The following is a 16,097-nucleotide window of genomic DNA, read 5'->3' on the forward strand; positions in this document are numbered from 1 at the left end:
TCTTATCTTTATCAGACCAGGCAGCTATAATGGAATTCCTTGAGCTGGGTTTCTTATAAACAACAGAAGTCCCTCGGTCCCCACCCCCCCAAGTCACAGTTCTGAAGTCTAGAAGTCTGAGATGAAGGTATCAGCACTGCCTGGTTCTGGTGAGGGCTCTTTTCTAGGTTACAGGCTGTCTGGCATCTTGTCTCCTTTTTGTATCTTCTAATGGCATAAAAAGGGCAAAATACCTCTATGGAATTTCTTTTTTAAGGACACTAATCCCATTCTTTTTAAAAAATATTTATTTTTGAGTTGTAGGTGGATACATATCTTTATTTCACTTTCATGTGGTGCTGAGGATCGAACCCAGTGCCTCACTGGTGCTAGGCGAGTGCTCTACCACTGAGCCACAACCCCAGCCCCACTAATTCCATTTTTTAAATTGCTTATATTTTTTAAATACATGACAGGGAAATGTGCCGCGTCCGGCCAAGGGAGCCGAGTCCGGCGAGGGACGGCGAGGTTAAAAGACACACAGGACACCAAGGTTCTTCATCCAGGAGTCAATAATCTTTATTGCTAACACACCTTTTTTTATACCCCAAGCAGCAGAAGTGGAAAACTACCCAAAAGCAGGAGGGAGGGGGGAGAAATTTAGTTTCAACATCTATTATTGTCAGGTACTGAAACCTCCCTTAACAATAAGTCCATCAGACCAGAAAAGGTCAAGGCATTCCCGTGGGATACATATGTCTCAGACGGACAAGCAGGAACAGAAAAACCGCAAGTTCGCCATGGCCTTGTGAGCTGGCCACACTGGCATGCAGAACAAACTAGTGGAGGTAGGGCTCCAGGGGCCAGGGTGGACCTGTTGCCAACAGAAATGCATCACAATTCTTATTACTCATATAGAACACAATTTTTCATATCTCTGTACATAGAATATGTTCACACCAATTCATGTCTTTATATATGTACTTTGGATAATGCTGTCTATCACATTCCTCCATCATTGCTAACCCCCTGTTCCCTTCCTTCCCCTCCCACCCCTCTGCCCTATCTAGAGTTCGGCGATTCCTCCCATGCTCCCTCTCTCTACCCCACTATGAGTCAGTCACCTTATATCAGAGAAACCATTTGCTGTTTTTTTTTGGGGGGGGGGATTGGCTAACTTCACTTAGCATTATCTTCTCCAATTGCATCTATTTACCTGAAAATGCCATGATTTTATTCTCTTTTATTGCTGAGTAATATTTCATTGTGTATGTATGCCACATTTTTTTTAATCCATTCATCTACTGAAGGGCATTTAGGTTGGTTCCACAGTTTAGCTATTGTGAATTGTGCTGCTATAAACATTGATGTGGCTGTGTCCCTATAGTATGCTGTTTTTAAGTCCTTTGGGTATAGACTGAGGAGAGGGATAGCAGGGTCAAATGGTGGTTCCATTCCAAGTTTTCCAAGGAATCTCCATACTGCTTTCCATATTGGCTGCACCAATTTGCAGTCCCACCAGCAATGTATGAGTGTGTCTTTTTCCCCACATCCTCGCCAACACTTATTATTGTTTGTCTTCATAATAGCTGCCATTCTGACTGGAGTGAGATGGTATCTTAGAGTAGTTTTGATTTGCATTTCTCTAATTGCTAGAGATGATGATCATTTTTTTCAAATATTTGTTGATTGATTGTATATCCTCTTCTGAGAAGTGTCTGTTCATGTCGTTGGCCAGATAGCCTCTTCAATAAATGATGCTGGGAAAACTGCAAATCCTCAACTCAAAGTGGATCAAGGACCTAGGAATTAAACCAGAGACTCTCTATCTATTAGAAGAAAAAGTAGTAGTAGTAGTAGTAGTAGTAGTAGTAGTAATCTTCATCATGTGGGGTTAGGCCCCAACTTCCTTAATAAGACTCCTATAACGCAAGAATTAAAACCAAGAATTAATAAATGGGATGGAATCAAACTAGTTTCTTCTCAGCAAAAGAAACAATCTGTGAGGTGAACAGAGAGCCTACATCTTGGGAGCAAATTTTTACCCCTCACACATCAGATGGAGCACTAATCTCTAGGGTGTATAAAGAACTCAAAAAACTAAATACCACTAATCCCATTCTCAAGGGCTCCACCCTCATGACCTAATTACCTTTCAAAGGCCCTCATTTCCTACTGTTGCCTTGGGTTAGAATGTCAACAAATCAAGTTTATTAGAGACTTGAACATTCAGTTCATTGTATGTCTCTTATATCTCTTCAACCAATACTTCTTTCTTCTCTTCCCTTCCCTGTATTATAGTTGTTGACAAAACAGTTCAGTAGAGTATATTACATTCTGGAATCTGTGAATTGCTTTTAAGCTTTTTTCCTGTGTCCTATTTCCTATTAATTGATAATTGTAGTATCTAGAAACTTGATTTGGTTTTTATTTTATTTTTTTAGGCAGGGCTACTTTACATGTGTTCCACAGTTCTGCTAGTATGCACCTGATACGTAGTCTTTTCTCCTTTTGAGATGTCAACAACTATTGATAATCACTTTCTAAATCCTTAATTCATCAGTAGTTTCAAAATAGTGCTATTCCTATTTTATCATTTATCAGCTGGCTTATTTCTTTCTTATAAAGAGAAACATTTTTGTCAACAGCTATTTAATTTTTCCAAGGTAATTAATATAGGGTAGATGGGATAAATGCTTAATTATGTGCTTCTACTAATTTGAAAAATGAGTTGCCAAATTAACACATTCAAGTAAGACCAATTTCTTTTTAAATTTGGACTATGATGGCCTCATGGATTTAGACACATTTGAAACATTTTAATCCATGGTAGATAGTCTTCCAATTTGTCCTCCAGTTATGACATTCTTGGCCAGCAGGAAACCCTTCAAATTGACTCCTGGGACTTTTTATATGCCTTTAATAAGATCTGATAGTGTTATGGTGTTATGGTTTAAAGCTCATGTGTGAATCAATGCAAGAAAGTTTAGAGGTGAAATGGTTGGGTTATGAGAGCCTTAACCTAATCAGAGCATTAATCCACTGACAGGAATAACTCTGTGATAAATAGGTAGAGTGTGGCTGGAATAGGTGGGTCCTGGGAGGAGTGCCCTTAGGGTTTTTATTTTGTCCCCTGGTATGGGGGGGGGGCTGTCTGTTTCTCTGTGCTTCCTGATTGCCTGTCCTGAGCTGCTTTCCTGTGCCTTATCCTTCCTCCATGGTGTTCTGCCTCACATGAGTCCAGAGCTGTGGAATCAGCCATATATGGTCTGAGACCGCTAAAACCATGTATGCCAAATAACCTTTTCCTCCTCTACAATTGTTCTTATCAGGTCTTTTGATCACAGAGACAAAAAGCTGACTAAAACAAATAGTTTTATTGGTTTCAGTGCAACACAATGTTTCAGGTTTAAGTTATGTATTTCCTGCCTCAGAACTGGAATTTCTCTGGAGAAGCTTCAATTTCCTCTGGATCAGAAATGATAATGAAAGATCATAATCAGAGTATTAAGACTGCACATTACCATCACGTTCTTTAGCACTTCAAGACCTTTCTACAGATGGAGCTGAGAAACGTGTATGTGCACATATAAAATCATGAGTGTATGCTGATGCTATTCAGATCAGGATATCATAAAGTCTTTATTTAACTTCATCATTTTGTGTCTTTTTCCTATTCCAAAAATCCCAGTTCCCAATGACATCAACATGATTTCTCATTTGCTGTATACCGATACACAAATCCAACATGATCAATCATTATCAGAAATGGAATGAGTTTTGTTTGCAGTGTTTTTTTTTTAAAGTCTTTAAGGAGACATATCACACTAGATATGTTCAATCAGATTACTGTGTTTTAAAATCATTTGAAAAATTTTGTATATGGTATGCTGCCAACTCATCAGATAGGTTCATTAGCTCTTGACTTTTAGGAATTGCTTTTTAAACTTAAATTCGGAGCTGTGTAAAATACATGGTTTTTAATGTTCATGTGCTAAAAAATAATATTAAAGAAGCATAGCTTCTTTGTCTCTCTTTCTTCTTCTCTCTCCTCTCCTCTCCCCTCCCCTCCCCTCCCCTCCCCTCCCCTCTCCTCTCTTCTCTTCTTTTCTTTTCTCTTCTCTTCTAGTCACCACTTCTTTGTTGGGGGCTTGCTTTGTCCTGTGCTATAGTTTGAATGTGGTTTGTCCTCCAAAGGTTCACGTGTCAGAGGCTTGGTCCTCAGTGTTGAAAGGAGGGGAAATCTTTAAGAGAGGGAGGCTCAGTGGGAGGTCCTTTGTCATTGGAGGTACTGCCCTTGGAAGAGATTAACATGATTCTTGTGGGACATCTGGGTTATTCCTAGGAGAGGTTGTTATGACAAAACCGTCACTTGTTTCTGACGTGATCTTTTCCTTTCACATACATTTCTATGTTGTAATACCATTTGCTATGAGGTCCTTGCCAGAGCCCTATTGGTAGTGGCACTATGCCTTTTAACCTACAGAACTGAGAAGGGAATAAACCTCTTTTTTTTAATATAAAGTAACCCAGCCTCAGTTATTATAACAATGATATTGTTGTTATTTGAACATAAAGAAATATGTCTTCTTATCCCTCTCCACCTCATAAAATTCCATATGAAAGTACATTTTAGACTAACTTTTTTGTTTCTTGGTGATGTAGTTTATGAGGGAGCAATAAAAACAGTTATTTCATAACGTCTTCCCTGTCAGCTCAAGGTAAGCAGTTGTAAACTCTGTTCATATGCCATATGTTGTAAATATGTCACTAGGGCTTAAAATAAATGTTATTTCATAAAATTGAGTAATAAATAATGAGATGAAATATTAATTCAAGAATACATTTTCTACTTTTTTCCCATGTCATTCATTAATTGCTAACTTAATGCTTTTAGTTAGACCAAGGGCTTTCTGACAAACTTTTTTTTTTTTTTTTAACATAGCATGGTTTGGGATATTTGCATTCTTAATTACTTGGTTCTAGTTTCAATTTTTTGAGCAACTTCCATACTGTTTTCCACAACTGTTGTACTCCATAAGGGAATCTTAATTCCCTGTGCATGAATTTAATTCTCTGTATGCCATGTGCCAAGCATATATGGTACTGGGAATATAGAGATGAATGAGTCATAGTCCAGGGCTCAAGAAAATCAGGGAAGCAGAAAACATATTAGAAGTTGTAACAGAGGAGTAAGCATTGCACTATGAAAAGAGGGAGTGAAATTTCCCTACTTGGGAGGGGGTGGGTTAGAAGTCATTCCAGGTAGAGGGAACAGTTTAAGCAAAGGCAGAGAGGTAAGAATACACAGTGGATATTCCTTAAAGAAGCTAGAACCAAGGTGGGAAATGTTGGAGGGAGACACGGATTAAGAGGGAAAAAAACAAGATAAAGTCAACTGACATCAATTCTTTGTTTAGAAGAAACATCAGCAAATTCTATTATCTAGCAGAAATAACTTGCTCTGGAGGAAAAGTAAAGCTCACAGCTGTGTATTTTTGTTTTGTTTTGTTTTTTAACCCTATAAACTCCTAGTCACTGGTGGTTGTTCAATCAAATGTTTAGGAATGTGGTGTTTTTTTCAACTGAATACACACCATCAATGATAGTAGTCTTTAAAAAGTCTTTAACAAATGTATTCTTCTTCCCCATTGTACCCATTGCTTCTGGGTACAATTAAAAAATACACATTGTATATACTTGCCAGGAGACTGAAGATAATCTCCTTATTCAACATGACTCTGCAATCTTAGATAATAAGCCAGACTAATAAGTCTACTGAAAATACTCCTAATCAGATATCAATTTGGCTAAACTGGATCCTTAAAGGTCAAAAATTCAATTAAAATTAAATATAGCCAACCCAATTATCTTTGCAAAATGGCAAGTTTATAATGCATCAGAAATACTAGTTAAGAAATCAGGAAATAAATCACATTGAACTAGATTAGTAATGGGAATGGTCACATTTAGATTCATTGAATACTCTAATAAAACAGAAGCAACTGAAAAGCCCATTGTGGGTATAATAAACAATGAGCCATACCTTATTGTCTTATTTCTGTAGGCATTAGTTTAATAGTTAATGCAGCTGACAAATTACTTTAACTTTCTGCCAGTTGAAGTTTTAGCTACACGACACCTTTTCTTCTTGATTATCACAGTTCTTTTGGAATGTCTGGCCATTTAGGGTCCACAGCCACTCTGTTTTCCAGCAAATGTTTTATATCCTGACTGTCTGGTTCCAGAGCCCACACTACTAACTCTTACCTACTTGGTGATCTGTAGAGTTGATATTACTAATGTTCTGGGTGTTTGGAGTTGGGAGGAAATGTCAGGGAACCACTAACTGTTCTTATTTTCTAAGACTTATTTCTGAATCAAGCCAAGTAATTGTAAAACCCATTATCTGAACTTAATTGCTCTTACTTTCTGAAAAAATTCCATCCGAGGTCTATGGTACAATGAGTTCAACTTTTATCCAGTATTTAGCATATAAGACATGAGAGTTTTCAATTTAACAAACTACTTGTCAGGAGTATCTATATTTTAAGCAAATATTTATTATGGCATAGTTTATTATGATCTTTAATTTTCCCTTAATAAAAGATTATGATATGTATTTCTTTTATCATTTAATGTTTCTCCCCTGGAAAAGAGCTATATTTCCATATATCAGATGGGAGTTACTTAATCCATTTCCACCTCCTCCACCTTCATTTTATCTTGTTATTTTACTTTATTTTTCTTCTCTGTCAGACAACTGACTCAGAGTTAGTTTTGGGGCTCAGTTGTACTAACTTGCCAATCTAATTATCCACATTTCCCTTTAAAACTAGCTTTTATTCCTCTTGTGTTTTTACCTTCTAAAATTTTATTTTGTTTATTTATCTTAAATAGCCTCAACCAAAATTATTGAATACGTTTCATACAATTTCTAGTAGAAATTGTTTCATACATTTTCTGAATCAGGTTTGTGATCTCTATTTTATGATGTTAATAATTCGTTAACTTCCTATGACTCCTAGCATTTCTCTCTAATCTACCTAACCTAAAACAGTTTATTGTACAACTCTGGCTATATTATTTCCCTCTCCAAAGCCTTTCATTATTTTTTTTTCTTTTTCAATAAAACAAATACAATTTACTTAAGATATTTCCTAAAGTAGATTCAGCTTAACTTTTAGGCTTTTGTCTCTTTGGTATTCCTCTTTGGAAAATATAATTTAGTCCCACTTAATTACCTATGAGTAATAAAATTGCCTCAGCCAGACCTTAAACATCAAGATTATTTTTTTGCTTCTCTTTCATTGTTACCTCCTCTACATTCAATCCATCAGTTAGGACCCTCATCATTAAATGTATCTCAAATATTTCCTCTTCTACTCCTTTTAATTGCCACCATGTGAATCCAGGTCATGACTATATTTCTAGGACTGCTTCAATAGTCTTCCAGTCTGTTCTCTGCATAGAAATTAAAATGAATTTTCATACCTAAAGAGTACTACTACCCTACTTAAAATTTTAAGAGACCTAAATAAAATCTACTAAAATCCAATGTTCTTACCATGAGCTTAAAGCAGTGCATGATCTGGCTCCTGCTGTCTCATCAAGCTCTTTTCATGCCCCTCAATTCCCACTTACTTGATTTTATCCATACCAGTCTTCTATCATTTTCTCGACACAGCAATCCTTGCCTCATGTCACAACATTTGCCCAGGTAACACATCCAGCTAGAGCAGGAACTCAAAAGGTGTATCTCCTAGATCAAATCTGACCCGCTGCCTTGTTTTTTTTTTCAATAAAGTTTTATTGGAACATAGCCATGGCCATTGGTTTAGGTTCATTCATACTCTGATGCCAGAACTGATTAGTTGCAGCAGGAAGCAAATGGCCTGTAAAACATGAAAATACTTACTCTTTGTCACATTACAGAATGTTTGTGGATCTCTATTTTTGAGCATTCACCCTCCCTGTTCTTTGTAAAACTGGTCTTCTCTCATTCTACAGTTCTCAAGTAGAAGGTCTGCCCTACAAAGGCAGAAAAATCATGATATCTAAGGAGGCTACCTTTAAATTTTCTGTCATTTTACCAAGTTTGTCATTCCTTTACATTCACCAGAAGTTGTATTTGAATATTATCATTTTTAAATTGTGACTGTATCTTTTATTGGACTATATCTTTCTTAAGGACAGGGAACATGTCAGTTTTGTTCTTCATACTCAGTTCCTAAAATAATACTTGATCATAATAAGTAATAGCAGATCATAAATATCCACTGAACAAAAGAACAAAAATATCCTGTTTTTCCAGTTCCACTAAAAACATATTTCCTTTGTTTGATGAGTACTTTGAGGTCTTTCATGTGTCCCCCTTACCAATTTAATCTGCACTGAGTGAAGTCTTCCTGAGCACTGTCTTTGTGGGGCCCACATTATATCTTAATCTACTTCATGTTGACCAGACAATAGTCTTATGTTTTATTCCACCTTGGGTTGGTGTGACACTGCATTTTTTCTGAAGAGAAAAAAGTGGATGTCTCAAGAAACATTACTCTCATTGAATAGATAACTTAATTAAGATAGAGTAAAAGAAAAGACAAAAAGAAAACTATGACTCCTAACATTTCTCTCTAATCTCCCCAATCTAAAATAGCTTATTGCACAACTGTCTCATTGTAGCCATTCCGTAAGATCCAACCATTTGCTTAGAGATAATTCTCTAATTAAAAAGTACAGAAACATCCAGTCTTTAAAACAATAAGACATATATAGATAAATTTCCTAATATGCTTTGCCCTTAGTAATGAAATTAATTAAAAAATACTCTGGAGTACCTACTTTGATCATAGCATTAATAAAAATAAGTAGAATAAACTTTGCCTTCAGTTGTTATAGTTTTTATTAGAATAATTTCATAGGTAGATTCCAGGGATGTTTAATTGTTCTGCAAGTATGTGTTTTTAATCAAAAATCTGATAGTTTTGATATGTTTGATGTATAAAGCTAATTAATTGTGAAATCTTATTTAAAGAGTTATGCTTCATGATATTTTGAGTAGATTTGTCTGAAATGAATGATGAACAAGGTGTAAGGAAAGTATAACAGGGACTTAAAGTCTCTTTTGTTAAAAGCACTGACTCTTCACTTGGGCCAGCAGATGTCTGATAAATAACTAAAAAGAGGATAAAATTTCGACATCTGTGCCTTCATATGGCATCTCTCTCTCTTTTCGCTACCTTAAACTTCTGATCAGATTCTTATTTAACTGTGCATGTTAATCACTGAAAAAATGTTCTCTGGATGGGTAATCCTTCATCTTCAAGTTGGAAACCATCAAAATAAGAAAGAGTAACTAAGATACTTTTGAAATTTATAAGAACATCATAATGAACAGATTGCCACTTGTCAGATTTTATAATGTCCTATTCTAGACCCATTAAGTAGCCCTTTGAAGTCCCCCAGTCATAGCCCTAAACCTGAAGGGAGGCTCCATCATTGACAGAACTAATTCCCTCTTTCCTTTTTGGCTAGAGGGTCTAAACAATGAATATCTTGTGACAAGAGTTGAAACTGTTTTACCAGCACAGAGTTCCATGGTCTGACAAGGATACATGATCAGTCTTAGGATAGTGATCAACCAAATGATGACCTGTCTGAGCAAGATTGCTGGCTATGAAAACCCCCTCAGTTTTTTCCATATTTTACCCCAAAGCTACTGTTGATACCATGAAACACTTTAGATCTGTCTTCCCAGTGTGGACACACTAAGAATAAATTTCTTTCCTACTTCACCATCACTTTTTCCATTTGGTCTTGGGGGCAAGTGTTGGGTCTGTTAGAACCCACCCTTCCCCAAACCAGATCTCTGGTAACAAAAAGACTATATTCCAAGGTATCTTATTAAAGTAACTGGTGAAAACATCATTAAAGGGAGAATTGATAAACCTAGGGAGATCTGGTTAAAATTTTAGTGGGCTGGGTTTTTTCCCCCAAAACCTTGCACATAAGGACATCTAGTTCATAAGCAGAAAGAGAAAGAGTGGGTTCCTGGGAGACTTCATTGAGCTTTGATAATAAAAAGTGATAGTCTATAACATAAAATTTGAAAGAAATAGTAAGTTCTTATTTGGGGAAATATCCAGCACTACGCAGTTCAAAGTATAAGGAAGCCTGAAGCCAGTACTGTACTAACCATGGAGAAATCAGATTCTTTGGTCTTGATGCTTATTCTATAAACAGAAAGTAAAAAGGCCTGCAGACTTCTTAACATAGATCATGAATCATTATTGATGATACTTAAAAATCAGTCATAAAGCTATCCCTGTAATAGAATTATTCTGGAAGCAATTGCCTGGGTTAATAATTTTATATAAAATAGTAATTTATTATTCTATATTTATGTTAGCCACAAGAAGAATCAATGACATTATGGGTAAATGGATTTATATTTAAAAGGAAGTAGTTTTAGTAGAGATCCAATGATTTCTCTTCCTGTCTTCTGGCTATTTGGAATTCAATGGATTTGAGATTGATTCTTCCAAAATTAGCAAAAAACATTAAAAGCAACTCAGAATTCAGAGAATCCCTTCAAAGGATTAATTACCAGTCTCTTTTCCACTGGCTTCAGTTTGAATTCTCCCATCATCCTTACAGTTCATCAATCAGAAGACTTCACAAAGGAAGGAAAAGCCTAGTCACTTCTCATTTTTAAAAGTTGTACTAATGGTAATTTCATTTGAACTTCGTTCCACCAACATTTTTTAACATTTCTTTGAGCTAGACATGTGAAAGAAAATATCATTATTATTCCCCTTCAATGTGACACTCAGGTGTTGCAGGGGACACCTTCAGATTCCACTGAGAGTCAACATTGGTATAGAAAATATTTCTACAGAGGAGTTAGCTCTGTATATATAGATGGAATTTGCTTCCTTGGCATTCAATTTAGGTAAATGAAACCATATGCAATGTATCCTTACTTTTCTTTATTACATGTCTAAGCCTGTGCCACAGGCCTGTATTGTGTGGATACAGGCTTCCCTGAGTTTAGATAGCATAATTAAGGCATAGCTTACTTTAAACAAACGGATTTGAAAGATACCTTGAAAAATGAGATGAAAGAAAGATTTTCTTTAATATTTGCTTATTGTATTTGCAGGAAGATCATGATGTGATTTTTGAGTTAGAAGGTATCTTAGGAATAATTTAGCCAATATTTCCTCCAGATGACAAAACTGAAGAATACAAGGATATTCCTAAGGTCATATAGTTAGTTACCAGCAGAACCAGGATTCCTCACTTGTAACTAGCTCTTCTTCTTATGCCTGGCTCTGCTTAGTTCAGAACAATTTTATAGGAGAGGTGACATTTGAATTGGTCCTGCATTGCAAGTTTTTCCAAATGTTTAAGATATTATTCTATTTGTAAAATTTGATTCTTGCTACTGACATTTTGAGGGAAATATTGACATTAGTTTTGATAAGGTCTAGAGGCAGGATGAGCCACTCCCTCTCTCATCCCTTGGCATATTGATAACTAATACTGCTTGGAGTCCAGGTAACTGCTGGTCTCTTATCTTGTGCCACCACAGGGGAGCAGAGGTAGGGTATATCAGCTATAGGCAAGAGATGAATTTCCTGGGAAAACAGAGGAGATTTTCCACACAGTGTGAGAGAGGAATGCGTTTCCCTGTAACAACACAAAATCTTTAGTAAAGTACTGATTTCTCATTATTGCTTTTGTTCCTATTATTTAGAGGTGTGTTGTTGGGGCTGAGAGGTCTGCTATATGTTGAAGCGCTGCTGATCCTTGATATGAGAAAAAGGCATAGCTATTGCACAGAGTGTTAGGAACATGGAGAATACTGATAATTGTTTTTATTGAGTGCTTACCAAGGAGCATGCTGTGCTATGTGCTTTACATGCCTTCCTTCATCACAAAGGGTCATCATGGTGACCTTATAATGAGAATACAGCTATTATATACGATTTTTCAACAAGGCAGCCAAGACTTTGAGAGATCAACTTAACCAAAGTTTACAAGGGTGAACTTTGAGATATACAGACATATCATCCATTTCAGATCAATTTATGCTTTATAATAAATTATCTTCCCTGACTCCAGAACTACTGCAAAGCCTCATTATATTAATAAAGATATGTCTTTGCATCAATACCAATTTTCGTTTTCAAGGAGGGCTGTGACATTAAATTATAATATATGTATGTGAAGCTAGGTCAATTCATTCTAAATAATTAAGATAATTTGAACAACAACAAAATGACACTCTTTTTATGCTATGTTTTATATCCTTCAAGAAGATTCCGGGGACCAGCTTAGTTTTGACCCTAGTTCACTGTCATCCCACCCAACTTCTTCCTTCACCAATGTGTGAGTACTTTTCCTCCCCAGCCAGCCAGACAGGCAGATGGAGGAGGCAGACAGAGGAGGCCTCCATTGTCAGTTGTTCTCAGTCCTTTCAGGCAAAAAGGAGGCAGCACAGTCATTTAAACCTGATCCAACCTCTTCGAATCTTACAGTGTTAAATAACCCAAAGAAGTAAAACAAGAAGGCGATGATTGAGGAACATACAATGCATTTTGGCATACATGCCTCGTTATGATTCATCTGTTTGCCTCTCTAGTTCAATTGTTTCTTTTGAAGGCAGTGGATTCTTCTTTTGTATCTCCACCCTCTTCAAATTCTGCTTATTGAAGCTCTCAATCTCAGCCACGTCAGCTTTGTCAGACATGGTTGCAGAGAAAGTGGATCGAGGCGAGGAAGCCTATGGGATTGGGTCTGTGCAGTGGCTGCTGCCAAGCCTCCTTTGATTTTTAAGCACATGCTGCTCAGCCAGAAAATTGGAAAGAATAGATATAAATAATCTTAGGCCATTTAAGACAATGAGCTGTATTTACTGCCTTTCTTGTTAGTAAGTACTGACTCTGTACTTGGTAAAGCATGAATGTCTACTTGCATAATGACTTCAATCTTTTTTTTTTTTTCCTCATCAAATTCTTGTCTCTTCACCTTCAACTTCATGCTCAGGGTTTTAAGTCAAGGGCATGTGCTCTCATCGTGGAACATGACTAATGGCAACACAGCTAATCGGTCTTAAGGTCTAACCTCAGAGTCCACTTGATTTGTTCCTGGTTGTATAAGCAGAAGCAATGAAATAAAGGTTACAAAGGTAGCATTAAGTTCTAACTTCCCAGGATTTGGTGATTATTAAAAAATCACCTTCTTTACCATCTTTTTAGTCCCTTATAAAGGGCTATAATTATATTTTAAGAAAAGTGTTACACAGATGTAATTTACCATCTGCAGAGGAAGCCTGTTTTTAGGGAATTTGGCAAAACTGCCTCACACCTTCATAATGGTGGTGTTGCTCCTGGTACTACCAAGAAGGGGCTTGATATTTTCCTTGTTATAGTTTAGTAGTCCATGCTTCAAATTCGTTTTTCTCTGCCAGATATCAACACAGATGAATATTCATTCAAGTTCTACTTATGCTTCTTTGACTTCCATGAAAAGATAGGAAAAAACCTACATTGTCAAAGGCACTTGTGTGGGGAGACAGAATATTTACATATGAGCAATAAAATTAAAATTCTTGTCTTTGGAAGTTCTATGGATTCCCTCCTGAATTATTATAGACCTTCCTGTATCTTCTTTGAATATTCATTCTCTATTGCTTAGGGTTGAATTCTATTCCATTGAATCCTTCCACCTTCATTATACAGAATAAGTTACCTTTCCAGCCATTTCTAATCTTGACTTTCCTTCCACTATACTAAGTTTTTGTAATATGTTCTGTAAAATAATCACTAGACTCTAGTTTCTTCTGTTTGATGACTAAAAGAACCTCTAAAGGATTTTACATGTTCATTTTCCTTTCTTCCAGGACCAGTTTACCCATACAAATTTTGAAGACAGTCAGGAAGAATGATGGGGAAAGGCCACAAGCTAGAGTATATTGAGGATGGATTGAACTAAAAATAAGCTGGTCAACTTTGCAGACCAGAGCCACAGGGAAATTGGGAATTTGGAAAAGTCAGGTGTGACTAACAGTGAGCATAAAGTGTGGGCTGAAAATGGAAAATTAATTGACTGTATGTAATATGGTCAATGTCCCCCATACTGCCATGCCAAATGCTTAACATCAATATTTATGGTCTAAGCAAAACATATAAAGATCCTTCTTCAGGAAATTAAAAGACCCCCCCATACCGCCAGCTAAAAATCCAAAACTTTCACTTTTCATGCTCTTACAGCAGTGGCTCTGAAACCCTCTGCGGATTAGAAATTTTTGGAAAACTACTTTATAGAATTTATAGAAAATTTATAGAAAAGTAATGCCTGGTCCTGCCTCAGACCAATTAAACTAGAGTTCCTGGAAGCAGAACCAGCATTCTGTATTTTTTAAAAGCTCTCCAGCTGATTCTAAATTGCACTGAGAGTCCATAATCCACTACCCTAATAAGAAGATGACCATGTGACAAAGCCCATCTATATCATAATTGAAAATTAGCATTTAGAAACTGGCATTGAAATATGAATAGACAACCAAGGAGCATCAGAAACTTGAGAAAAGCCTTCGAAGGAAGGAAAGAAATTAAGACAAACAAACATGAACAAAATAAAACAATTCAATGGTGGATAGTACCCATAGATTCAAAAAGTTACTGCACTCAAAACAAAGACCATCAGATAAGAAAAATGCATAATTAGTTAGAAAGTAGCTCTTAAAAATTAATAGAAGAGGTGGCTGGGGCTGGGACTGGGGCTCAGTGGTAGAGCACTCATGTAGCACGCATGAGGCACTGGGTTCCATCCCCAGCACCACATAAAAATAAAATAAAGATATTGTGTCCACCTAAAACTAAAAAATAAATATTTAAAATAATTAATAGGAGAGGTTGCAAAAATTAAAACACATTCAATAAAAGAAATGAAAGATAATGTGGAAAACGTGTTCCAGAAGTTGCAATGAAATGGTAACTTATGGAAAATAAACAGAAAACATAGGTAGAATAAAGAACCAGGAACATGGTTCTAATATTGAACTAAAGAGAACTTCCAGGGAAAAAAAAATAGAACACAGAGGGGAAACACTATCAAACAGAAAATCTAAACAAAATGAAACAAACAAATAAACCAAAAATAAAAACAAAAAACTTACCAGAAATGAAAGACACAAGTCTCCAAGTTCAGAGAGTCCTTGAGTCTAAAGACATCCTAAATATCTGTGATACAAATATAATCTTTAAGATAAAGGGGAGATAATTGAATTGTCCAGAAATGAAAAAAATGAGCATGGAAACAATTACATGCACAAAAATAAATAAAATAAAAAAACACAAACTAGAAAAAATTAGACTTTTTATCAAAAGCACTGAATACTAAAGATAGCATATTGAAATTCTGTGGGAAAATGCTTTTCACCCATCAATGAAGAGTAAGACCATAATAAATACTTGTAAATATATACATGTAAATGCATGTAAGTAAACAGAAAATTCATTTTCCATATATCATTTCTTAAGAAGTCACTTGAGGATATACTTGAGAAAAATGAAGTAAACCAAGGGGGGAGAGGTGAGATTCAAGAAAAAAAAAATGTACCAATTAAGAAAATCAGTAAAAGGAAATCCCAGGATGACATTAATTGTATTAGTGTAGGGAATGAAAATGTAGACAGCAATGGAAGGATGAAGGGAATTAGGAAATATGTTTCTGAGGGTGGGGGAACCCTAAAGATTAGACAGACATTAGATGGAGATAGTGGAAAACTTTGAAAGTCAGTAAGTAGACTTGGCAACTGTGATCATATAGAGAAAATACCCAGAATTCAACTGGACATATCCTTAAGAGATCCTAAGTCCTATAATATGATGTACATAAAAAGAATATAGGCTTCCATTAAGTTTAAAAATCTTTTCACTCACACAAAACATTTCCATACTGTACAGGCCAAAGAAAAGCAGTATCCAAACAAGTAATCAATTTGAATGAGGTTGTAGGTTTGTATGCATCAACTGAGGAATTAGATAGTATATTTAACTAGGATACATATATATGAGCTGCCTGCTTTCTCTGCTGGTATAAATATGTTC

General features: G+C 36.0%; 1 protein-coding gene across 1 annotated transcript; it reads right to left on the reverse strand.

The window, feature by feature from the left end:
- Window positions 1-12,598: 12,598 nt before the first annotated feature.
- LOC124077991 (thymosin beta-4-like) lies at window positions 12,599-12,733 on the reverse strand. The gene has a single exon (XM_046422551.1). It carries the CDS (start codon window positions 12,731-12,733, stop codon window positions 12,599-12,601), a length of 135 nt encoding a protein of 44 aa, XP_046278507.1.
- Between the last annotated feature and the right edge of the window lie 3,364 nt (window positions 12,734-16,097).

Source organism: Marmota monax, unplaced genomic scaffold (assembly GCF_021218885.2).
Source record: "Marmota monax isolate L192 unplaced genomic scaffold, Marmota_monax_Labrador192_F-V1.1 WCK01_AAM20220418_F8-fsc00144, whole genome shotgun sequence".
In the NCBI taxonomy this organism is placed as follows: Eukaryota; Metazoa; Chordata; class Mammalia; order Rodentia; family Sciuridae; genus Marmota; species Marmota monax.

Bases quoted from the DNA above. Each gene is read 5' to 3' on its own strand.
- LOC124077991 (XM_046422551.1), bottom strand. From the start codon at position 12,733: ATGTCTGACAAAGCTGACGTGGCTGAGATTGAGAGCTTCAATAAGCAG.